The sequence below is a fragment of the Peromyscus maniculatus genome, chromosome 16 (genome assembly GCF_049852395.1).
Source record: "Peromyscus maniculatus bairdii isolate BWxNUB_F1_BW_parent chromosome 16, HU_Pman_BW_mat_3.1, whole genome shotgun sequence".
Lineage (NCBI taxonomy): Eukaryota > Metazoa > Chordata > Mammalia > Rodentia > Cricetidae > Peromyscus > Peromyscus maniculatus.
In genome coordinates, this window is record NC_134867.1 from 12,978,899 (window position 1) to 13,003,587 (window position 24,689).

The 24,689-nt window shown below is 43.8% G+C and overlaps 1 protein-coding gene across 8 annotated transcripts in view; it reads left to right on the forward strand.

Annotated features, from left to right (window-relative positions):
* Nucleotides 1–24,689, forward strand: part of Afg1l (AFG1 like ATPase) — a 189,122-nt gene that overhangs the window by 65,544 nt on the left and 98,889 nt on the right. For all 8 annotated transcript variants that reach the window (XM_076552378.1, XM_076552379.1, XM_076552380.1 and 5 more), the window contains 3 exons: nt 9,463–9,564; nt 10,694–10,824; nt 19,368–19,467. In XM_076552378.1, coding sequence (XP_076408493.1) covers nt 9,477–9,564; nt 10,694–10,824; nt 19,368–19,467 — 319 coding nt within the window. In that variant the 5' untranslated portion in view covers nt 9,463–9,476. The remainder of the gene's footprint in view (nt 1–9,462; nt 9,565–10,693; nt 10,825–19,367; nt 19,468–24,689) is intronic.

Consider the following 24,689-nt stretch of genomic DNA (forward strand, 5'->3'; position numbering starts at 1 on the left):
TCTGCCACCCTCACACAGATCTACATGCGGGCAAAACACCAATGCACATAAAATAAATAATTTTTTAAAAGTTGCTCCCATAGCCTAACTAACTCGAGATACAGTATGAATAATGTATCTGAGTCCTTGAAAAAAAAAAAACAACAACTAGCCACAAATGAGGTGCAGACCTGCAGTCCCAACACTCAGGAGGAGTATGAGCTTGAGGCTAGCCTGGGCAATGTTGTAAGGCCTTGTCTCAAATAAAACAGAACAATGAGGAGAAAGAGGGAGAAAGAGATATCGGGGATGTTCGGTATAGGCTGGGTCCATGCTGTTGGTTAAAATACTTTTGTATCACACAGGGGAAGAGAGACAAACCTTGAACTAGGAAGTGAGATAACTTTTGGTGGCTAGAATCAGTTTAGAATACTCAGAAAAGGGGGAATAAGAAGTCAAGTTCTCATTTTGGGGGCTCTTGGCTAGAATAGTCTGAGAATGCCACCCCAGACTCTTATTCTTTACCACCCCGTTCCCAGGAAAGCAGTTTCCTGGAAAGGAGGGTACCTGCTTCCTCGCACCCCCTGCAACCCCCCCCCATGTCTCCACTGCCTCGTGCTCTGGGGCACCCACCATGTTGTACTCTTTATTCACAGGTGGGTTGAGCTGAGGGACTTGGGTGGACCAACATTGTAGTCCAACCTTCAAGAGAACTCTTCTCACTAATAGTGTTTAGCTCATCACAGTCAGGGGCTGAAAGCTTTGTGGTGATGTTTTGTGGCTTCACCTTGGCATGTAGCTGGCCCTGTCACAGGCTCTTGACCAGAAGGCTACTGTTAGAGCAAAAACCCAGTTCTCACCTCAGAGAGAAGAAACCCAGTTCTCACCTCAGAGAGAAGAAGAGATCGTTTATTCTGAAGCTCATTGAGCAGCCGGGGCCTGGAAACACAGATTCAGGGCCCCAAACACCACTCTGCACTGTAGGAGTACTTAACACCAGGTTCCAGTAGTCACAGAACAAAGGAAGCTGTAGATCAAATACAGTGGTGCGTCCACAGGTTACAGCCAAGCAAGACAACTGCTGTCGGTTTGAATAACACCTGACGACATGCTTCGGATTGGGATCAGTGGTCTGCTAATGCGTTCAGTTTTGATAGTCACAGGATGTTAGGTCAGACACAGGTATGGGCAGTGGATGGCTTTCAGAGGGACTGAAAACAGCCGAGATCATTTGGTTCGGGTTTGTAACATTCAACTCTCCTTAATCTTGAAGTTGAGTCATTTGGCCTTGTAGACTCTTGAACACAGGCCCAGGGTTCCCTCCATCCTGCCTTCCCTTTCATCCTCAGGGTTAATGATTTATCTAGACATTCCCAGAGAGGGGAGTTGAGCCCTACTGTTCTTCCAGTCCCCGCTCGCAGCAGCGTGGCCCGTTCTACGCTTACACTGAGTTCTAGAAGTTAGCAGAGGTTAGAGTGCAGTCATGGGCCTTGGAGGGGTGTGTGTGTGGGGGGGAGGAAAGACCCCACTTCCTGCTCTGTCTGCAGAGGAGAGCGGGGAGAAGGGACCTCCAGGGGTGGTCTCCAGTTACCTGACTTCCTAACTCAGGGCTTGGCTGTCAGACCTCAAAGCTTTGGGTTTTTCACGTTAATTCCCGGCAATACTCCTCTCTTGAGAAAACACCAGGTTTAATTTACGATTCTTTTTTTTTTTTTTTTTTTGGTTTTCCGAGACAGGGTTTCTCTATGTAGCTTTGCGCCTTTCCTGGAACTCACTTGGTAGCCCAAGTTGGCCTCGAACTCACAGAGATCCTCCTGCCTCCGCCTCCCGAGTGCTGGGATTAAAGGCGTGCGCCACCACCGCCCGGCTAATTTACGATTCTTACAGACTAAATCAACATTGTGAACTTGGTAGAATTTAGTGTCCAGCCCCTTCCACTTTTCCCCAAGGTCCTCTGACCTTGTTCTCTTCACCCCTGGACAGGTGTTTATGGAGCATCTGCCCGGTACCAAGCAGTGTGTTGCTTTTGGAGATGGAGTGAATGGACAGACCAACCATTGCCCACTCAAAGTTTATTCCTAAGTCCAACCTCTCCGCATTTTCTTCAGCCTTCAGGTCCCTGGAGCACTGCTCTCCTTCGGGCCGTGAGTCTTCCTGCTCCAGGCCCCTCACAGAAAGGGAATCATCCGATAATCGAGCCTTTCATGTCTGGATTATTTTACTTAGCAAAGTAGCTTCCAGATTCATCTATATTGTCCCACACATCAGAGTTTCCCCCCTAGTTTTCAGTGTCTTCCTATTTTCAGTATAGTTTAAAATAGACTTTATCAGCTATTAGTTTGACGTGAGATAATTTGAAGACTGTCTCATGAATAAACTGAAAAATAGTTTTGCAAGGGCAAAAAAAATCCAGTCACACAAGAATTTTCCTCCTTTTAAAGGCTGAAGAGTGTTCCATCACATGAATGTAGCACAGGCTATCCACTTATCTACCAGTGGGTGTTTGGAGTCCTTCTGTCTTCAGTTGTGACTAGTGCTCTATGAGCATTGATGTATAGATCTTGGTTTGCGTCCCCGCTTTCCATTATTTTACATCCCCCCAAAGCGGGGTTGCTAGATGGTGGCTCTGTTGTGTTTACTTTGGGGCCGGCCACTCTGTTGCCAGGCAGTGGAGTGTGCCCTTGTCCTGCCTGCCAGCAAGCGGAACCCAGGAACTCCGTCTTCATTGTGCTGTTGTTCTGGGTTTTGAGATGGGGACTTATTAAATCTGAGCCGGCCTCAAACTCAGTGTGTAGCTGAGACTGGCCTTGGCGTTCTGGGCTTGTAGGAGTGTGTGCCCCAGTGCCTCGTGGTTGAGTACCATTGTGCTCAGGGCCTTCCAAAGGCTCCTCAGACACCTGTCTGGAGCCAAGGATGAGATGGAATTGAAATCAGAGACTGAGATATCTACCAGAAAAATGCCCTTAGGGCAACTCACACAAACGACCGGCTGTGTGCAGACTCCAGCCCTTGCTTTGTGTTTCCTCTATATTGTTTAGTTGAGATAGGGGTTAGTGTTTTGTTTTTTTTTTTCCTTCAGTATTTTCAGTGATTTAGCTTTTGATTTATTGATTTCTTAATTTTATTATTTCCTTTCTTACATTTACTTTGGGTTTCATTTGCTGCCTTTTCTGATTTTGTAGAACAGGATAAGTTCCTATTGATTTTGAAGTGTTGCTTTTTACTATAAGCATTTGAAGTTATAACATTACCTCTGAGAGTGACCTTGGCAGTGCTCTTCAAATGTTGGCATGTCTTTGACTTTCCATTTTGTTTGAAGCAGGATAGAAAGACAAAATTATGAGGGTGTGGGAAGGGAAAGGAGTCACCCTGGAGTCTGATCAAAGTCTCTGCCAGTTGAGGATCAAGAGTTCCAATACTACCAGGTGGTGGCAGCACACACCTTTAATCCCAGCACTCTGGAGGCAGAGGCAGGTGGATCTCTGTGAGTTCGAGGACAGGCACACAAAGAAACCCTGCCTTGAAACAAACAAACAAACAAAAGTTCCAACACAATTAACATTGGCTGTATAGACTGCCTATATAAAGACATTCCTTGCAATATAAGGACATCCAAATAAGAATGCTAAGATAGCAGAGAGCCATGTTTAAGGCCTGAACATCTGTATCCTTTAGTGTGATCCTGTCCACATCCTTTCTCCTGTTAATTTTAGTTCACAGTTAGCATCTCATGCAGTCCCTGTGATCTGAAGTGTTACTTTGTCTGCTGTATTCCTGGTGACTCCGTGATCTAATTTCAAATTCTTGGGCACCCTTTAAAGACAACTTGAACCTCCACCAAACCCTATATATGGCTATTATAAAGACAAGGAAATGAGGCTCTCCTCTGGGAAGCCAATGCCAGGTCTGGCCGTAGTCTCAGACCTGGCTTATGCTCTCTCCGAGTACCTCTTTCTTTCTTTTAATCCTTGTGTCTAATCTGTGTTTAAAATGAACTGCAGCTCTGCTTTATCCTGGTTCATCCTGAAAGTCCTTTCTGTGGCAAAGTCAAGGATCCTACTTTACCTAAGGGGAGGTCTAGAAAAAATTCAAGCTGCTGTGGGAGGTCGTGTGGGGGCTGCATGGGTTACTTACCTACATGTTGATAAATTTCTAAATATCTGATTGATTTCTAGTTGATTTTTTTTTTTTCAGAGCTGAGGACCAAACTAAGGGCCTTGCACTTGCTAGGAAAGTGTTCCACCACTGAGCTAAATCCCCAACCCCTCTAGTTGATTTTATTGTGGTCCCAGAAAATGATTTGTATGATTCAATTACTTTCCTTTCATATTTCAGAAGACTTACTATGATTTAGGGTTGAATGTTGTGGAATAGAATATTTGTTTAACTATGTAAAGCTGTGTTGCTGTTTGGCATTGCCTCCCTAAGGCACCTGATGGGTCTAATAAAAAGCTGAATGAACAATAGCTAGGCAGAGGAGGGATAGATGGGGCTGGCAGGCAGGGAGTAAAGAAGAGCTGGCCAGCCAGCTGGGGATCAGCCAGCCCAGCATGGAGGAAGCAGGAAAGAATGGACAGTATGTAGATGAGGTAAATGAGTCCCAGGGTAGCACATAGATGAATAGAAATGAGTTAATTTAAGTTAAAAAAAAGAAAAGCTAGCTAGAAACAAGTCTAAGTTAAGGTTGAGCATTCATAATTAATAATAAGTCTCTGTGTCATGATTTGGAAATGGCTTGCACTGCACTGCTTGTTTACTTGGGTACTATTATATCTTTCTGGGGTCTTTGATGGAATTGAAGACTAGATATAGTTACAGTTTTCCTTAGTTATGATAGATAGTTACAGTTTTCCTTAGTTATGATAGAAGGTGAATTAGGTACAAAACTTTGGACTCACCAAGATAGGATAAATAATGGAGTATTTTCTCTGAATTTGCCAAATACAAATGGCCAAATACAAATGGACTGGATACTGTAAATGTAACTCTTACTTGATAATTGTTCTTATTGTATATAGTTTTACTATGTTAAAGTTAAAACCTTTCCTTTTTATTTAGACAAAAAGGGGGAAATGTTGTGGAATAGAATATTTGTTTAACTATGTAAAGCTGTGTTGCTGTTTGACCTTGCCTGCCTAAGGCACCTGATTGGTCTAATAAAAAGCTGAATGTCCAATAGCTAGGCAGAGGAGGGATAGGTGGGGCTGGCAGGCAGAGATAAAAGAAGAGCTGGCCAGCCAGCCAAGGATCAGCCAGCCAGACCGGAGGAAGCAGGGAAGCAGGATGGGCAGTACACAGATGAGGTAAGTGAGTCTCAGGGCAGCACATAGATTAATAGCAATGGGTTAATTCAAATTAATAAAAGAAAAGCTAGTTAGAAACAAGTCCAAGTTAAGGCCAAGCATTCATAATTGATAATAAGTCCACGTGTTATGATTTGGGCACTGGTGGCCCAAGAAAGCCTGCTGCAGTTGAATATTTCATGTGTATGTGAAAACACTAACCACTTATTGCTGTGCATAATGTTCTGTACCTCAGTTTTCTCAAATGTTATAGAAATCTGTATCCTCACTGCCTTTTCTTTTTCTTTTGTCTTTTCCCAAGAAAGGAATGTTGATAGCTCCCACATTTATTGTGGATTAGGCTATTTCTCCTTTTAATTTCATTTAATATACTGTGAGCTCCATGAGTGGGCACAGACGTATTTAGTATTGTTATTCTTCTTTCCTTTCCTCCTTTGATACAGGCTGGGCTCCTATGGGCTGGGATTCCAGATGTGGGCCCCAGTGACCCCTGCTGTTCTACCTTGATGAACCAAGCATCTTATTACAGAGCGTCATTCTTTATCTTTAGCAATATTCCTGATTCCTTGTCCAGTGGGTCGATATCCATATGATTACTGCAGCTTTCCTAGGATGAGAATTTGTGGAGCAGATCTCAGTTTTTACTTTTATTTTTTATTTTTTTGAGATTTAATTAATTAACTTTATGTGCTTGGTTGTCCTGCCTGCAAGTGTGTCATCGTACCACACGCATATAATCCCTAAGGAGACCAGAGAGGGTGTCGGGTCCCTTGGGACTGATGATGGTGAGCTGCCATGTGGTGTCCTCTGGAAGAACAGCCAGTGCTCTTAACCACTGGGTCATCTCTGAAGCCCTCGGTTTTTGGGTATCATGAAGAAAGTCTCTAGTTTTTATTTGGGTATCATGAAGAGAGTCTCTAGATTTTGCTTTTTGTTTATTTATCTTGGTTTTTTTTTTTTTTTATTAGATCATGTGGTCCAGTTGGTTTGATCGGTATGTTAGGGCTGAAATCTACCATCTTACATTTGTGTTCTGTTTCCCATCTGGGTCCTTCTTAGGTATCACCCCACCCAGCCCTTTGTTGCTCTTGTTTTAAGATGGGGTTTCATAAGAAAAAAAAGAAAGAAAGGAAAAAAAAAAAAAAAAAAAAAGATGGGATTTCATATAGCCCAGGCTGGCCTCTAACTCTTTACGTAGCCTAAGCTGGCCTTGATTCTCCCGCCTCGAGCTCTCAAGGGCTAGGATTACCTGTCTGTGTCACTATACCCATCTTGTTCTTTGTAGTTGTTGTTGTTTTTATTGTAAAAATTACTTTATTACTTAATAATTTGTTTTAGTTTGTGTGTACATGTGCCACGATGTGTATGTGGAAGTCAGAGAACAGCTTCGGGGTGTTTCTTCTCTCCTTCCACTGTGAGGGGCCTGGGGGTTAAACTCTGGTTGCCAAGTGTGGTGTGTGTGTAAAGCTGTTGACTGGCCTACCTGCCGTGTGTGTGTGTGTGTGTGTGTGTGTGTGTGTGTGTGTGTGTGTGTATATCCCCTCACCTGCTGAGTGGCCTACCTGCCCTGTGGTGTGTGTGCGTCCTCATCTGCTACTGGCCTAAAGACTGTATATTCTAGCTTATTCATATGATTAGTCTTTTTGTATCTTTTGTGTTTATATTTTATTTATTCTATCTTGTGATTGTGTAGAACATTTCTATCATATCACAGTCTTCCTTCGTTCGTGCTCTCCCAGCCTGAGCCACTGAGCTACAAATGCCATGCACAGCCATGTAAGAGCACTTTTTTATTTCTCTCACTTACCTAAGAATAACATCTGTGCTGACATTGCCTACAACTCACTTATATGCTATGAACCTTGTGGCACATCACTTTCCCAATCTGTTTTAAGTCCTCCTGAGGCCGGGTCTTGCTGTAGTCCATGGTGGCCCGGAACTCCTTGAATAGCCCAGGTTGGTGAGGAGCTCATGCTGATCCCAGGGTTTTTTTTTTTTTTTAGTACTGTTCCCATTGTACCTGAGCACCGGCAGTGGCACCTTATCCATGTGGACATTCAGTAAATATATTGATTAAGAGAACAGGGATATTTATTGTATTTAAGTAAGATTTCGAAAGTCGCATGGTTGAAAGTTATGTAACTTAATATTTCTATTTTTTTTTTTGAGATGTGTCTTGCTATGTAACTCAGGCTAGCTTCCAGCTCACATTTGACAGAGAGTTCACACAAATATCAAATTCAAGTACATGTTCTCCACATTTTTGGTTAGATAATTCTAGAGATTTTCTGGACCAGTGTTAGATGCAGTAGAAATTGAAACTTTGCTGCTGTCCTTCTTTTGGTAAATGTAGTGAGTGAGAATCTGCTGTTGCTTATTTTAGCCAGAAGTACTGTACTGAAGATTTTGCAAAGAGTCACTTTTCAATTTAAGTGGGCCTTTTAGTGCAAATTCTGACTGGGGATTGCATTTTCACACACAAAAAGATCTGGCATTGAAATGGCACGGGCTTGGGTGTCGGAGTCAGCTCTGACCTGACTAAGGGTTCTTGTAGGGAGGAGAGAGGGATGAGGAAGTATTAGATAGAAATATAGCTGGAGATGAAGAGAAAGACAGAGACACAGGATAGCTTCGGGAAGGCCCTGGATCAATACCCAGCCTCTTCGAGATTTAGTCTAATGGGCTTTTTATACACTGCCAAGGGGAGCAGCAAAAGACCCCCCCCTTTTAAGATCTAAAGCACAATGTGCAGCCGAGTGTGGACCCTTCAAAACACCTGGTAACCACGCCCGTGGCCAAATTGTCCCATTATTCGGCCCTGCTGGGTAAAGCAAGCTCAGATTCTCCGTCCTTGAGTAAGGTCTCACTAGGGAGCCTCTGTGGGCCCCACACTTGGAGGCTGGAGAGAGGCCTCAGGGGTTAAGAGCGTTTGCTGCTCTTGCAGAGGACCTGGGTTCAGTTCCCAGCACCCACGTGACGGCTCACACCCATCAGTAACGCCAGTCCCAGGAAGAATCTAACACCCTCTTCTGGCCTCCCAGGGTGCTGCATGCATGTGCTTTACAGACACACATGCAGGCAAAACCAGCACACACATCAAATTTAAAAAGTAAAATAAAATAGAGAAAGAAAGAATGTCATGGGCTTAATGTCTTCTGGAGTAGAAAAAAGCCCAAAGATAAGTCTGTATCTTCCCATTTGCTAAACTGCCTTGGAATTTTAGTAGTTGCATCATTTGATTTGGTGTGTGTGTGTGTGTGTGTGTGTGTGTGTGTGTGTGTGTGTGTGTGTGAGAGAGAGAGAGAGAGAGAGAGAGAGAGAGAGAGAGAGAAGACTGGAGACAGGACCCTTACATGCAGGTTCGGCTTGCTGATGGCTGCTGGGGTGTGGACTAAGTGTGGGTACCGCTGCAGTCCCGCAGGTACTAGGTTCCCGGGTGCTAGGTTTTCTGTAAGAGAGGAACACTGTGCTTTTCTGTGCTCAGGGGACTGACATTCAGCTGCTAGTGCAATTGGAGTGAGGAACACTTTCAAGTGTTGAAAACTGAATAATTTAATTCTAACGATTGATGATCAGAGTTTCTGAAGTAGGGCTCATTTTGAAAAGCACATCCTTATCTCTAAATAGGACAAAGTATTATAACTGACCATTTTCCTCTGCATTTATTCCTTAACTTTTCACCTCTTTAAAAAATTATTTGTATCTGTTATTGTTGTGTGTGCCTGAGTGGGGGATGGGGTCACATGCCAGTCGGCAGGCTTACACGGCCCGCACTTCATCTGCTGAGCCCTCCTGCCAGCCGGCCACCTTCTCTTGATAGTCTTACTTTAATTTCTGAATTTCCCATAGTTCCTAATATTTAGTAATGCCAATAGATTAATTTATTCCAGTGTCTTTTAGACGGAAAGACGGAAGGACAGCCTAGAAATCATGCCAGGTTATGAGCATACCTCTCAGTGTTGACTCAAAGCAGGATTATGATGAAAAAGGGAACATCAACCTTTTAAAGCCAGTTCGGCAGGCAAAGTAAGTGCCTCCTCCACCCCAGCAGAGCGGCAGCCTCTGGCTTCCCAGCAAAGAGCTCTCAGTCTCATTATCTCAAAGCTAATGAACAATCATTAGTGTAATCAGCACACGCCGTTTAATGGTATTCTTAAATTTTTTTATTTTTATTTTTAAGGTACAGGGAAAACAATGGTGATGGACATGTTTTATGCTTATGTGGAAATGAAGAGGAAAAAACGGGTCCATTTTCATGGCTTCATGCTAGATGTGCACAGAAGTAAGTGACCCCACGCAGCCAGTGATTTTTCAGTGTGATAACTACAAAATCATCTTCCTTTTCAGTGATCAAACACATATAAGCTGTAGAAAAAATAAGACCTTTGCTTGAGTAAGATTTTCTTTGGTATCTTTTGCTTTGCGGTGTAGGAAAACAAGAATGCATCTTGAGGTAGTTCTTAAGACCAGTTCAGTGCCAGGCAGTTAGCGCACAGAGGCGACACCTGTTTTAGGAAGTTTTTGATTAGGTTCCTACTGCGTTACCTACCTCGTATGTGCTCAGTCTGTATTTGCAGGTAGATTGCGTAGCTCTCTTTAGAGGCCTTTTTTTGTTTTGTTTTAAATCTATCTATCTATTTATCTGAGGCAAGGTTTCTCTATGTAGCCCTGGCTGTCCTGGAACTTGGTCTGTAGACCAGGCTGGCCTTGAATTCAGATATCTGCCTCCCTCTGCCTCACAGAGTGCTGGGATTAAAGGCGTGTGCCACCACACCAGGTTTCTTGTTTATTTTTTGAGATGGCCTGATGTAATTCCTGATCCTTCTGCATCATCTCCCACTGGTGGGATTCACATGTTTTGCCTATCTCTCGGTGTTTGTTGATTATTTCATTTCCTGCATGGTGTGCCTGGCATCTGTCCCTCCCTAGAGCGGGAACATTGCTTTTCCCCCCAGACATTCAGTGTTTAGTGTAGATATTGTGAGTAAGCAGGAATGGTCTGGATGTTGTGGGTTGGCGACAAGAGAGCGTTCTGACTAGATAGGCGAGACAAGGTTTGCACTTCACAGGCTCATGTCTCCCCTTTCCTCTCATCACTTAAACCCAGGACCAATTCCAGTTTGCTTATGCATCTAGCTGCCTCTTGCTGTTGTCCTTAAAGTGATTCAACAACTGGATGGGTGACCTTGAGTTGCCCTACAGTTTTATGACTGTAATAACTTGTTGGGAAGTGGAGAAACTGCAACACCTTTCAATAATCAAATTGTGATGACTGAACTCTGTTGCATGTGGACTTTAAATTTAATGTTTATGTCCAGGTTAAGTATCATTCAGAGATTAAAAATATGTTCTAGTTCCTTAAAATGTTCTATTAATATAATATTTTGTCTGCTTCATTTTGTGTATCCAAGGAATACATCGCCTTAAACAGAGCTTGCCCAAGAGGAAGGCAGGATTCATGACTAAGTCATATGACCCCATCGCTCCCATAGCTGAAGAGATCAGCCAAGAAGCTTGTCTCCTGTGTTTTGATGAATTTCAGGTAAAGTGGGGATTTTCCTTTTTTGTTAGACTTAGATTTATTTTTATTATTTTAAATTATGTGTATGCATGTGCGTGTGCATACTCATGGGGCTGTGTATGTGAGTATGGGTATTCACCAAGGCCGGAGGCATTGGGTCCCCTGGAATTGTAGTTACAGGTGGTTGGAAGCTGCCTGGATTCAGGGAACAGGACTCAGTGTTCTACAAGAACACCAGGCACTCTGCACCTCTGGGCTGTTGCTCCAGCTCCAAGTGGAGATTTTTCGTAGCTATAGAATGGCATGGTGAATGAAGTGTGAGCATTTCAATTTTGCTCCTGGTATTTTCATTATTTTATGAATTGATTTCACATATTCTTTGTTATTACTTCAATTTCACAGTCTTGTTTAGAATTTCACAAGCCATGGCCTACTCAGGATAACTGGCCCCTGCTTCTGTGTGGCCCCTGAGGAAAGATTTCTGGGGCATAGCACTTTAAGGTCTATTTTATTATTCACTGCTCTGTAAGTGTGTGTGTCTGTGTGCACATATGTGCATGTGCATGTGCATGTGGATGCTCCTGGAGGCCAGCAGAGGGTGACAGACTCCGGAGTTGCAGTTAGAGGTAGTTGTGGTGCTGGGAGTTGAATGTGTGTCCTCTGCAAGAGCCAGACCTTTTAGCCACTCAGCCATCCCACCAGCCCTAGGTGTGTGTTCTAAGTGGTAGCAAGAGGAAGAAGAAGAAGGATGGTGATGAGGAGGAAGATGAGGAGGAGGAGAAAGAAGAAGGAGAAGAAGAAGAAGAAAGAACAGAGAGTCTATGTGGTGTGGAAAGCCTGAAATACTAACTTACTGTAAGAGAAATTTGCCGACTTACAAGTTACAGTAACTGTCATGTGTTTCCCTTCTATAACAGATATTATACAGTTGTAAAATAGTGTGCCTACATGAGTTTATGTGCACCACATGTATGCAGTGGTCACCAAGGCCGGAGGACAGCAGATCCTCTGAAACTGGAGTCACGGGCAGTTGTGAGTAGCTCAGTACGAGTGATGAGAAATGAACCTGGGCCGTCTGTAATAATGTTAAACATTCCTAACCGCTGAACCATCTCTTCAGCCCCCTAAATCTTAGATTTCTTTATTTCTTTTTATTTTAGGGTGTATGAGTAGTTTGTCTGCTTGTATGTCTGTGCACCGTGTGTGTGCATTGCCCACAGGGGCCCAAAGAGGGCATCCTATCACCTGGAACTGGAGTCAGTCAGTGGTGAACTGCCATGTGGGTGCTGGGAATCAAACTGGTTGCTCTTGAAGAACAGCCGGTGCTCTTGACCACTGAGCCATCTCCCCAGCCCTGTATTTGTTTTTATATAAATACGGCTATAGATTTCTGATGTTTTTGATTAACTAAGGACGGATCCTATGAAAGTATATATTCTAGGGTTCCCCCAAACCACAATGTTCCACTAATAATGAAGTCCTGACAGACCTGGCTGTCTGAGTACTCTCCATTAAGTTCATATTTGAGAGGGTTGACTAATGGGAGGAAGGAATCAAGTATGAATGTCTACATTGGTAATGCTTAAACAAGCCCAGGCTCATCAGAGAAACCGGCAACAAGCAGGGCTTTCCTGTTACATGTTGAGTGTCCTGGTTACTTTTCTATTGCTGTGAAGAGAGGCCATGACCAAGGTAGCTTGTAGGAGAGAGTTTATTGGGGCTTGATTACAGTTTGGGAGGATTAACCCATGATCATCACGGCAGGGAGAATGGTGTCAGGCAGGCATGATGTTGGAGCAGTAGCTGAGAGCTTACATGCTGAGACAACCTAGGACTTGGGTTTTTTAAAACCTAAAACCCACCCCTAATGACACATTTTCTATAAGAAGGCCACTGATCCTAATCCTTCCTAAACAGTTCCACTAACTGGGGACCAAGTATTCAAATATCTGAGCCTATGGGGGCATTCTCACTCAAACACCACATTGAGTAAGAGAGGCTCTTAGAGAATCTTGCCTGCTAACACAAACAATAGAGGTGTGTGTCATCACTGGCCTCATCCGAACTTGGTTTGATAGTTATCCCAGTTGCCTGATTTCTTATCACAGGATCTTTTCTGTTCCACTGCTAATTAGACTATGCCTGTCTATAAGTAGCTAATCTACAAGCTTGTCAGCAACCTCGGACCTATGTCTCTTATGAATTTGATCTATCTGGGGAAACACTTGTATAGGGGACCCCATTAGACCAGAGTACCTCTTTGTCTCTATCTGTTCAGGCACTACTTACTTAGGTACTGATTTTTCCAAATGAAAGTCTTTCAAGTACATTTCATTTTTCATAAATTGGAACCTTTGATGGTTGAGGTCTTGCATCAAGGCATCTTTCCCATTGTCCCAGTCAGGATTTGAAGTTTCTCTTTAATAATACTCTCTCCTAAAAAGTTGCAGTTTTATACACATCTTGTTTGCAACCTTATTTATTTATCTATTTTGAGACAGGGTCACTGGGTAGCTTTGCTGGTTGCAACTCTTTACATAGGTCCGGCTGGCCTCAGACTCACAGAGATCCATCTGCATACTGGCCTGTTGAGTACTGAGATTAAAGGCGTGCATACCACAGCTGGCCATTTATTTATTTAAGATTTTATTTATTGTACTTTATCTGTATAGATATTTTGCCTGCATGTATGTCTATGTACCACATGCATGCTTGGTGCCCTCAGAGGCAGAAGAGGGTATCAGATCCCCTGGAACTGGAGAGAAAGATCACTGTGAGCTGTCTTGTGGGTGCTGGGAATCAAACCCAGGTCCTCTGGAAGAGCAGCCTGTACTCACCACTGAGCCACCTCTCTAGCCTTTTTTTTTTTTTCTGAATTTTTAAAGATTTATTTTATTTTAACTGTAGGAGTGCTTGTTTACCTGTTGCCTGAATCTTCAAAGTTCTTATTAATAAAATCAAACCCGAGGCCAGTTATTGGGGTCAATGCTGGTAGATCAGAGAGACAGAACAAGCCACAGCTATCTCGCCTTGCCAATTCCTCAGCTGGTCCTGTTTCCTCAGACTGGAAGCTTCTGTGTCCTCATCCCAATGGCTCTCAGCTGAACTGCTGCATAAAAGCCTGAATGCTTAACCAGACGAATGCTGAACCAGCCAAATGCTACTAGTTTTTGGTCCTCACGCCTTATATACCTTTCTGCTTTCTACCATCACTCCCTAGGATTAAAGGCTTGCTTCCTGGGATTAAAGGCGTGAGTCACCATGCCTGGCTGTTTCCAATGTGGCCTTGAACTCACAGAGATCCAGAGGGATTTCTGCCTTTGGGATGCTAGGATTAAAGGCGTGTGCTATCACTGCCTAACTAGTGGCTTTTCTGTTCTCTGACCCCAGATAAGTTTATTAAGGTGCACAATATTTTGGGGAACACAATACCACCACATTTACCTGCATTCGGGTAAGGCCACTGCAAGTGTGCCTGGTGCTTGCAGAAGGCACCAGATGTCCGGGAACTGCAGTTATGCATGGTTGTGAGCTGCCATGTGGGTGCTGGGAACCAAACCTGGGTCCTCTGCGAGAGCAGCCAGTGCTCTTAGTTGCTCCACCGCCTCCCCGGCCGCTGTCCACATCTGTCAATATACCCATGCTCACTTCTTGGCCTCGCCGAACCTTCTTCTTCTTCTTTTGTAATCTGCCTGCTCTGTCTTTGCTCTGATTTCTCACTGTGAACCCTACAGCAAGCAGCAGCCAAGCCACAGGTGAATGCTGGGTTACGTTGACTCTTCCCCAGCAAATGGAAAGTCCACTGCTTTTGAATTCAGCCTCGCTTACAGTTTTCAGGACACGAGCAGATCGTACCGCACTCTTTGCCAGAACATAACACAAGTGGCCTCTAGCCTGTTTCCCAACAGAGCCCTTTTGTCTGAAACCTGAGCAGTCTTTGCCGTCCATGTTCTGGCGTTCCACTCTTCCCCACTCCCTCCAGAACGGTCTGTTAAGCTTTGCTTACAGCATTCCCCGCTTACAGCATTCCCGCCATTGTGTGTCAGACGCCTCCTGAACAAAGTCAGCAGTTTAGAACCAAAGACAAAAACCTCAGCCACGTTTTCTCCTGTCAACATCCTGAATTATCTGGTCATTTTTAATTGTTAATAGGTGAAAATGCTATCTTATTATTTAACTTATATTATTTATACTTTAATATAATTTCTCTCCTTTGTTTACTTATTAAGTTAGTCTTTCATGAACTGTTTGAGGTGTTGCCTATCTATCTATTGGGCTGTTCCATTCCGTCTATTATGTATACTCATTAGTTTTTTTCATTCATTTTGGTGCTGGAGACTGGACCTAGGGCCTCTTGCACACTGGACAATCATCTACCACCAAACTGCATCTCAGCTCCTTATACGTGCTCTATGATGGCTACTGTTTCCTGGGTGCTTTCTTTCTTTTTTTTAAATTTAAATTTAACTTTATTTTATGTGCATTTGTATAATGGTGTTGGATCCCCGGGGTCTGGAATTACAGACAGTTATGAGCTGCCATGCGGGTGCTGGGAATTGAACCATGGTCCTCTGGAAGAGCAGCCAGTGCTCTAAACCGCTGAGCCATCTCTGCAGCCCCTCCTGGGTGCTTTCTATGTGCCTGTATGTTTGTGTTGATTGTTTTGGTTTTGGTTTGCTTTGAGTCAAGGCCTCTCTATGTAGCCTTGATGGTCCTGGAGCTTGTTTTGTAGACAGGCTGGTCTTGAGACCATTTGCCTCTGTCATAGAGATCCATTTGCCTCTGCCTCCTGAATGCTGGGATTCAAATGCTCCATCATGTCTGGCCCCTATATTTTGTCTTTCTTTTAAACAAAATATTTATTTTAATTTTTAATTGTGTACATGTGTGCACATAAGTGTGGGTGTTTGTGAACTCCAAAGAAAGCATGGATCCCCTGGAGCTGGAGCTGGAGGCATCTGGGAGCTACTTGGCGTGGGTTCTGGGAACTGAGCTGGGAGAACCAGAGTTGCTCTTGACTGCTAACTCCAGTGCCTTTGTTCTTAACCACCGTGCTGTGATACCTGTCCTTCCGTTTGCAACCAAAATTCTATACAACAGTGCGTTACTGATAGGGAATTATAGGGGTGTGTATACTATACATAGGTAATAACCCCAGTTAACATTTCTTGAGAGTTTAATATATGCCTTATTAAAGTTTTGCAACTAGGTATTGTTGCTGCTTTCATTATATTGGTGAGAAAATGGACAGTCAGAGAGGTTATGTAACTTAGCTGTGGTCTAAATCCTGCAGCCTTTCTCAGGCTCAGAACAGCTCTGCTATGTATCTTTCTTAGTACACAAAGTCGTGTATTATGTGGTTAAATATCTGGCTGCAGAGGAAGGTGGGGTCTGGAGGTTTTTAACAGCAGAACCTAGACGTCATCGTTAAGTTTAGTACAATACTTGCTGAATTGACTAGAAAAGACTCTTCCGGTGCTTTAGTCTTAGTGATGGTATGTCTGCAACTTCACTTTTAAAATGGAATCATCTTATGAGTCCTGCTGGTTTTGCTGTTTATTATTGACCTCTAGGGCGGTGGTAATGAATATAACGCTTATTTTATAAGGAGACGAATGGGAATTATTGCTGCTTAAAAACAAGGGCATACATTCTGTCTGTGCTCTTGAGTTGAAGGGGCTTCTAAGCTTCTACTTTGGAAGCATTTAGCTCACATTTTGCAGAGTGCGCTCTCTCCTCGTCATCTCTGCCAAGCATGACATCTCAGACACGCTTCTTTGGTTGGGGGATGTGTCTGTATAAGGTTTTGGTTTCGATCTTTTTTTTTTTTTTTTTTTTTTTGCTTGAATGTGTTTTAGTGGCTGAAATAAAAAAAAAAAAAACCTCGTTCTTAAGGTTTTCTTTCAAATCCTTATTGTATCATCTTTGAATATTTATGTTACCTGCTAAACCACTTGTGATTCTGAAAACAGAATACTGAGGGAGGACATGTCTTACAAATATAGTCTTTCAAAAGCATTTTGATAAGCAGAATGCTGTATAAAATTCTCCTCCATAAACTATCAATATCACTCAACGGATACAGTTAGCCGTTTTTATAAAGCAGGAGCACTATTAAAAACTGCTAATAAAAAGTAGGTGCTTGTTTTTGTGCTAATACTAATTACTGATAATGCATGCTTATGTTTGTCAGTCATTGCATGGCAGCGTACCAATCAGCGGGTGACTGAGCCGCAAGCACTTACACATGTAAATGAATTACTTTTTTTTCCCCTTTTTCCTTTAAGTGAGTCAGGATGGAAGGCAACTCTAGGTCATAAAGATCTCTTCTCTTTAATGCTAATGAATGTCTCCACTCTCTGCTTGCAGACTACCCTTATTGGTAATCTGTAGTCTTGTCTTTTGTTCCGGGTGGTAATGAAATGCTGGGTGCTGAGCACCCCAGCTCTCCAAGAATGTGGGGCCAATGGTCTTCTGTTCGCTTCTACTGTAAAATTACTGTTCCCCAGCAAAGCCGGGCAAGTGCGGGGCCGAGATCAAAGAGTATACATTGGCATCCAGCTGCACCGAGTGACTCCTGCTTTATTAATTAGTCATAGCTTCTCCAAGTTAATTTTCTCAGCTAGCACAAAAACATCCCATAATGTAAAAACAGCCAAGTGAAACTCGACCACAAGCCTTGGCTGTTTGTTGCTGTCCATTTCTGGGTGAAGCTTTTACACTGTATCAGCTGAATATTTCACTCAGGGCACAAAAGCTGTTTTTCATTTTTTTATTCCAAAAACCACTATGAACATAGTCGGAGAACTGCCTTCATTTTTTAATATCAAGTGGCATTTCATCGATTTTCTTTTTAAAGGGAATGGGTGGAGAGGCCGGGGCTGGCTTTAAAATCTAGTTTAACAGTGCAGTTGCTACTGAATTTTGCAAGCTCGTTCTATCCGCTCATCAGAAATGCCACTGGTGTTTAAGCATTTGAAAAGGACCTTCTCTATGAATGTTTCTGTGGAAGCAAAATTTGTCCATAGTCCTGAGCTCCAGCTGAACGCCACCAGCAACACGTCTCTTTTTCTCTTCAGTGAACGCTTGAAGTTCCTTGGGTCTTTTTTAACAGAAGGCATTTTCAGTGGTTTCTCCTAGTTAAGTTTGGAAGTCATTGCTTGAGATGGAAAGACTCCCCCTCCCCCGTCCCTCGTGGTTTTGTTGTTCAGGTGGGAAGGAAATCCTTCACTGTCTCAGTAAGATCCTGGCCGTCAAGAGAGAAATGACCGAGACCTCTGCAACTCAGTTTTGCCTGGCTGTGTTATAATGGGTCAGTTGGTAACTTGGAGTTTCTTGATCAGATAGAAAGATCTCCGTGAGTTTTTGTACCCTCTAAGGGAGGGAAAATAATAATGTGACGAGTTAGGAAGCACACGTAAGGCGTATTTTCCAGAGAGTCTTTGAATGTGCTGGTGAAGGGGGTCGAGACCATCCATCGGTACGGTAGAACCCCGCTGGCACTCCATCCACAGCTGCAGTGGGCAGGGGTCTTCATCCGGCCTTTGGGTTGTGTGTGGAGTTTCCCTCTCTCGACTGCTGATTTCTTTGTGAACTGTAAAAGCCTCTTTAAAAAAAGTTGCCATTAAGTGGACTTTTTGATTATGATTTGAACAGGAAACAATTTTGAATAATTTCAACAAGAAATAAGAGATGAGTAGCTGTGTTCCCCGTTGCCTGGCGTGGTTTTCCCTGCACTAAGCCGTGTTTCAGCTGCACGATGCATTTCTGGTTTGTCAGAGGTTATGGTTTTAAGGCACTGCACTAACCCTCCTTGGGAGGGGTAGATTTATTATTATTATTATTATTTTTTAAGCAGGAATATTTGTGTTTGCAAGGTTAGCAGAGGCTGGCGTGCTGGAAGTGACTGCAGCGCCTTTGGATTATTCATGGACAGTAATAGAAAGCACTTAAAAAGAACAATGAAATTGCTTATTTCTGTGATGGGCCATCTGTTGAATTGTTTTGTGCAACAATTGCACAATAGTATCTATGTCATATCATTCTATTTTCAACAGCAGCTGATTATGTCTCACTGGCTACTTGTCCTTATTTCTAAAGTCCCATGACCATTAAAAGTCACCTTTCCAGGGACCTTTGCCAGAAAGGTATTAGGAATTGCAAATAGCCTGTGTATTTTAATGTGGTTCTTGCTCCCCCACCTGTGTGTGTGTGTGTGTGTGTGTGTGTGTGTGTGTGTGTGTGTGTGTTGCGGGGGAGTAGAGGGTGGCATGCTCTAATTAATTGGATTTCCTAAATGTTTAGGTCAGGTTTCTATGCTTCCCACATGCAGTTGATAAAGACGTTAGCGTAGAACCATTTGATAATTTGGATTGAAATGATTGATCTGCACGAAGGAGGAGGGTATGTAGAAGACTGTTCAGTGGCCTTTCATGCTTTTAATTATCTACTCTTTCCTTCCTGACGATAATTAGAATTTTCCTCCTGGAATTCACTCCCATCTTAAAAAAAGAGCCATTAGCAGAAGTAAAATTAAAATAAAACAAATGTGTTGTTGTCCACAGGTCACTGACATCGCCGACGCCATGATTCTGAAACAGCTTTTTGAAAATCTGTTCAAAAACGGGGTCGTCGTTGTGGCAACATCCAACAGACCACCGGAAGGTAAAACAAACAAGTGCCCTCCCCACCCAATCAGAGGGGGGCTTACAGAGCTCCCGAAACCCCGCGTCTCTGGAGGAATAGTCTTCTGTGTGTGAGTCTGATGACTTCACACCCACCCCACCCCACACCCCACACCCCTGGTTTTTGTAACAGGCTTAATCTGAAGAATCAGTCTGAGTTTGTATTTAAGAACTATTTCTGCTTTTCAGCAAGCTGGGCCCAGGTGCTCCCCATGGTGGCTGTGGTCCACAACACGGCCCAGGATTTGTACCTAGAAAAGTGCAAGTGTTTCTAGCTGCTTTTTATGCCATACAAGAAAGCTCAATGAAATGAAAAACTCTTAATTAAATTTTAGAAAAAGATGAAGCTCACTTTCATGAGTAGGTTTTTTTTTTTACTACTTCACTTAATTTATCATTTCTAAAAAGGCACTTGTGGCTTATTAGGAAAGTATTTAAGAATTAAAACACAAGTAGTAGTTAGACAAAAGTAACACATTTAAAATCCTGTAATTTTTTTTTTTAACTCATCATGTGGTCAGTTAAAGGTGAGGAATCCAAAATAATGTTTCCCAGGGGCCTGTCAAGGCCTTGCTCAGAGGGCCTGGCCTCACCTCCCTGACTGCAGCCCGGCCCTCTCACCCCGTGGAGCTTCCTTTGCCTCTGTACTTTGTCACAGGGCTCTTGACTTATTTATCCTCTTTTTGGTTCATTGTCTGCCCTCTTTCAGAATGCCCAGCTTTCTGAGGGCTCGGATCATCTTTCCTCCCGGGATGTGGGTGGGCTCTATGCACTTTCAGAGAGCCTAGCACACAGGTGGATCTCAGCACGAGGCCTCAGGTGAATGTGGAATGTATGTATTTCTGTGAGGACCTCCGGGTGCAGTGGAGAGAGATTGTGTGGATGAGCTTTGGAGACTGGAGTGAGGACCGAGAAGGCTGTCACAGCAGTGCTTAGGAGAGGAGACAGGGTAGCAGGGGGTCTGAGGCTGTTTGCATCATAAGCAGTGTCCACAGGGCTTGGGGATGGAAAAACAGAGACCGGGCAAGCAGTCTGCCCCTGAGCCCTCCCCCCATCCTTCAAGAGCTTTTTAAAAAATGAAATTACTGGCTGGGCATGGTAGTGTAGGCCTTTAATCCCAGCATTTAGGAGGCAGAGGCTGGTGGATCTCTAAGAGTTCAAGCCAGCCTGGTCTACTGACTGAGTTCCAGGCTATCCAAGGCAACCTAGTGAGACCTTGTCTAAAAAAACAAAAAACAAACAAAAAAAAAAAAAAGAAAGAAAAGAAAAGGAGAGGAAAAATGTGGGAGGTGTTGGGAGTTGTGGTTTGAATGAGAACAGCTTATATATTTGAATGTTCAGGTCTCAGTTGGTGAACAGTTGGGAAGGATTAGAAGGCGTAGTCTTGTTGGAGGAGGTGTGTCACTGGGGGTGGAATTTGAGGTTTCAAAAGGCCGCAGCAGACCCACAGTCTCTCTCTTCCTGCTGTCTGTGGATCTGGATGTAGAACTCTCAGCTACTGCTCCAGCACCACGTCTGCCTGCTGCCGCCACACTTCTTGCCATGATGATTATGGACTAAGTCTCTGAAACTGCCATCAACCCTCAATGAAATGTTTTCCTTCATAAGAGCTGCCTTGGCCATGGTGTCTCTTCACAGCAATAGAACCCTGGCTAAGACAAGAGTAATGGAGGAAGACACGTGATGTGGACTTTGGCCTCCACATATACATGTGCTCTGGTGCATACTCACCCCCCACACATGCGGGTGCAGGAAATACTACACACACACACACACACACACACACACACGCACACGCACACGCACACGCACACACATGCACACACACACACACACACACACACACGTATAAGTACCCGATCAGCTAAGTGAAAACGGTGTTTGCCTCTGCTGTAGCTGATCTGACAATATGATCAGGATTATCTCTGCACAATGACAAAGGTGTGCTCATAGGTAGGGACGGGCTAGAACAGTCTGGGAGGTTCCACAGCAAAGACTGTCGAAGGAAAAGCAGCGCTTGGCTGTGCAGCAGTTCCGGTGTGGTAAAGCGAGGCAGGCAGTCACAGGGAGAGGCTGAGGGACGCTTTGGAGCACAGATGTTGTAGGCATGAACGAGCCCCAGACTGTCAGAGAGTGTGCAGAGATTGAGCTGGAGCTAGCTTTGGAGGAGACCCGAAGGTCACGATGCAGAGTTGAAGCAGCAGTGGACACTGGTCAGCTGACCGCCTCTTCCACAAGCTCTAGAGTATCTCCCACTAGCAGGGTGGACGGAAACCATCTTCACAGGTGCATTTTTATATATATATTTTTTATTTTGGTTTTTCAGGGTGGGTTTCTCTGTATAGCCCTGGCTGTCCTGGAACTTGTTCTACAGAATGGGCTGGCCTCGAACTCAGGTATCTGCCTGCCTCTGCCTCCCAAGCACTGGGATTAAAGGTGTGCACCACCACCACCTGGTTCCAGGCTGGCTTTTAACGTGTGGTCCTTCCCCTTCTGCTTCCTGAGTGCTGGGATCAAAGAGCTTAATATTTTAATGTAAAGACACGGTGGTTTACACATGGAATCCTATGGCTGGGTGCAAGTTAAAGGCCAGCCTGGGCTACAGAGTAAGCAGCTAGCCTGATCTACAGGGGAGATGCTATCTCAACAAAACAACAACCAAACATTCCCAAACCACCAAAATTAAAAAATCTGATGCAAAGAGCATGACACATATGTGAGTGTGGATATATTCATATGTGTGAGCTTATTTGTGTGTGTGCGTAGTTTTATTGGTAAAGAAAGAGATTAGGAAAAGACAAAATGATAGAATAAAGAATGGATCTGTGGTTGCATGGGCTGGGGTGGGAGATTTTGACTGTAAAAGGGCAACAAGAAAATATTTCTTGATAGATTAGAATTGTACTGTGTCTTGACCGTGGTGGTAGTTCCGTGTGTTAAAATTCACACAACTGTACTCCATAAACGTTAACTTTATTCTATGTAAATTAAGAAAATCTTCATTGGCTTGTTTCTCCTGGATGGCTGTGAATGATCAGGGTCTAACTGGCCACATTAAAGGTTGTTTTCTTTTCCAACCATGAGATACATGCAGCTTTTTTCTGTAGGTTATAGCTTTGGTCCAAGACCCCCAGGCAGTACTGTCATTGAAGAGCTAGAAGTAGCCATAGGATGGAGCAGCACATGCCTGTAGTCCAGCACCAGTGGTAGACCAGAGGATTGCCCCTGAGTCTGAGGCTATCCTAGCCTACGTAAGGAGTTCCAGGCCAGCCACGGTGACATCCCTTTCCTCTTCAACTCCCTAGACAGCACATCTCAGATGGCTTCCCCTACCAATTGGGGAAGGAAAGTTCTTGGAGGAGACTTGGGAAGTGTTAAGTGGCTGGGAAGAGAGCAATGTATTGGAGGAGCTCAGAAGACAGCCCGTGCCACCACAAAGCGGGGGGTATAGGATGAAGCCAGAGGAAGGAGCTATTTTGAATTTATTGTAAGAGATAACGTAAGCCACCGAAGCTTGCCTCAGGCAGGGCTGACAGGATCCCAGTCGGAAGGATTGCTTTGCTTGTAATTTGAAGAAGGGTGTCTGGGGGGAGTGAAGTAATGTGGTAGACCCGGGTAGACCTGCTAAGAAGCTACTGTAGAGTCCAGACAAGAAGTGGCTATGTCTTGGTACCAGACAATGGTTCTCTAGTGGGGACTGTGTGCCTTGGAGATTTAGCAAGGCCTGACTGTTCTCCCCAAGAGGGGGCATTGGCAGGCATCAGCGGTGAGGCCGGGACGGCTGCCAGAGACATTGTCAGTGCAGAGCTATTCTCCATACAAGAACCACTCGGACAAACATGTCAGGAGGAGACAGAATCAGAAACCTGATATAGCCTGGTGGCAGTGGATTTGTACAGAACAACTAGAAAATAAACCCACGATTTAAATTTCACATACGTAATTCTCACATTTTATGTTCTAAAGTGAAGTTTTCCCGTTTTTATAATATTTCAAGTTTTTCTAGTTTCATAATATTCTGGTAGGAGAAAAAATAGTAAGAATTAATTGGATGGTGACCCACCGAGTTAGCAGTTCATTAGATCAAATTAGTTAAAAATTCCAAATTAACTTAATGATTAAACTTGAGAACTCTGTTCAGAAAATAGGAATGCAGAGCTAGAGGAAAGTAGACTGTGTGAGCTGAGCGGCCGGGCGTTCTTCATCGTCAGGACAATTTGGAGTGCTGGAAAGGAAGCGGCCCCCAGGCTGAACCTAGAGTGGTACGGAGAGGGTTAGAATTTCTATTTGACTTTTAAAAACTTAAGAAATATTTATTATTATTATTATTTTATGTGTATGGGTAATTTGACTGCATGCGTGTCTGTGCACCTCATGCGTGCCTGCTGCCACTGGAGGCCAGTGGACCCCTGGAACTGGAGCCAAAGATGGTTGTGAGCCCCCATGTGGGTGTTGGGAACCGAACTCAGGTCCTCTGCAGGAGCAGCCAGTTACTGCTCTTAACTGCTGAGCTATCTTTCCAGCCCCCAACCTTTTTTTAATGTAAAAAATGTAAGATTTTATGTGTGTGTCTGAATGAGCATGCATGCAGGCATGCTCAAGTGCATGCCGTGACGTACTGTGGAGGTCCGTGAACAGCCAGTGGGAACTGGTTCTCTCCTTCCCCCACATGGTTCCCAGGAACTGACGCAGGGCGTCAGGGTTGGAGGAAAGCGCCTTTAACCACCAGGCCATCTTGTCGGCTCACATGTCTGTTTTCTATGTCCTGTTTATTATAATGAGAACGAATTAGATAGCATTAAAGTATCTGACTAGAATAATTTGAATAATCCATTTTCTTAGACCACCAGACAAAACTAATACACGATTTTTATTCAGACCAGTATCTTCATAGTAAACAAAGGACTAGATAGCATTCAAGTTGGCTACCAGTGTGTGCACACTCACATTTATGTTTTTATTTTACTACTTAAAGGAAAAAAATTGCTGGGTGTGGTAGTGCATGCTTTAATTCCAGAGTTTGGGAGGCAGAGGCAGGTAGATCTCTGTGAGTTTGAGGCCAGCCTGATCTACAGAGTGAGTTCCAGGCTCTTCAGAGCCAAACAGAGAGACTCTGGCTGAACAAAACATGACAGCTACAACAGTAACAACTCAGTGGTCATTGCTACAAAGGCTGAAAACGTGTGGAAAAACTACGATCTT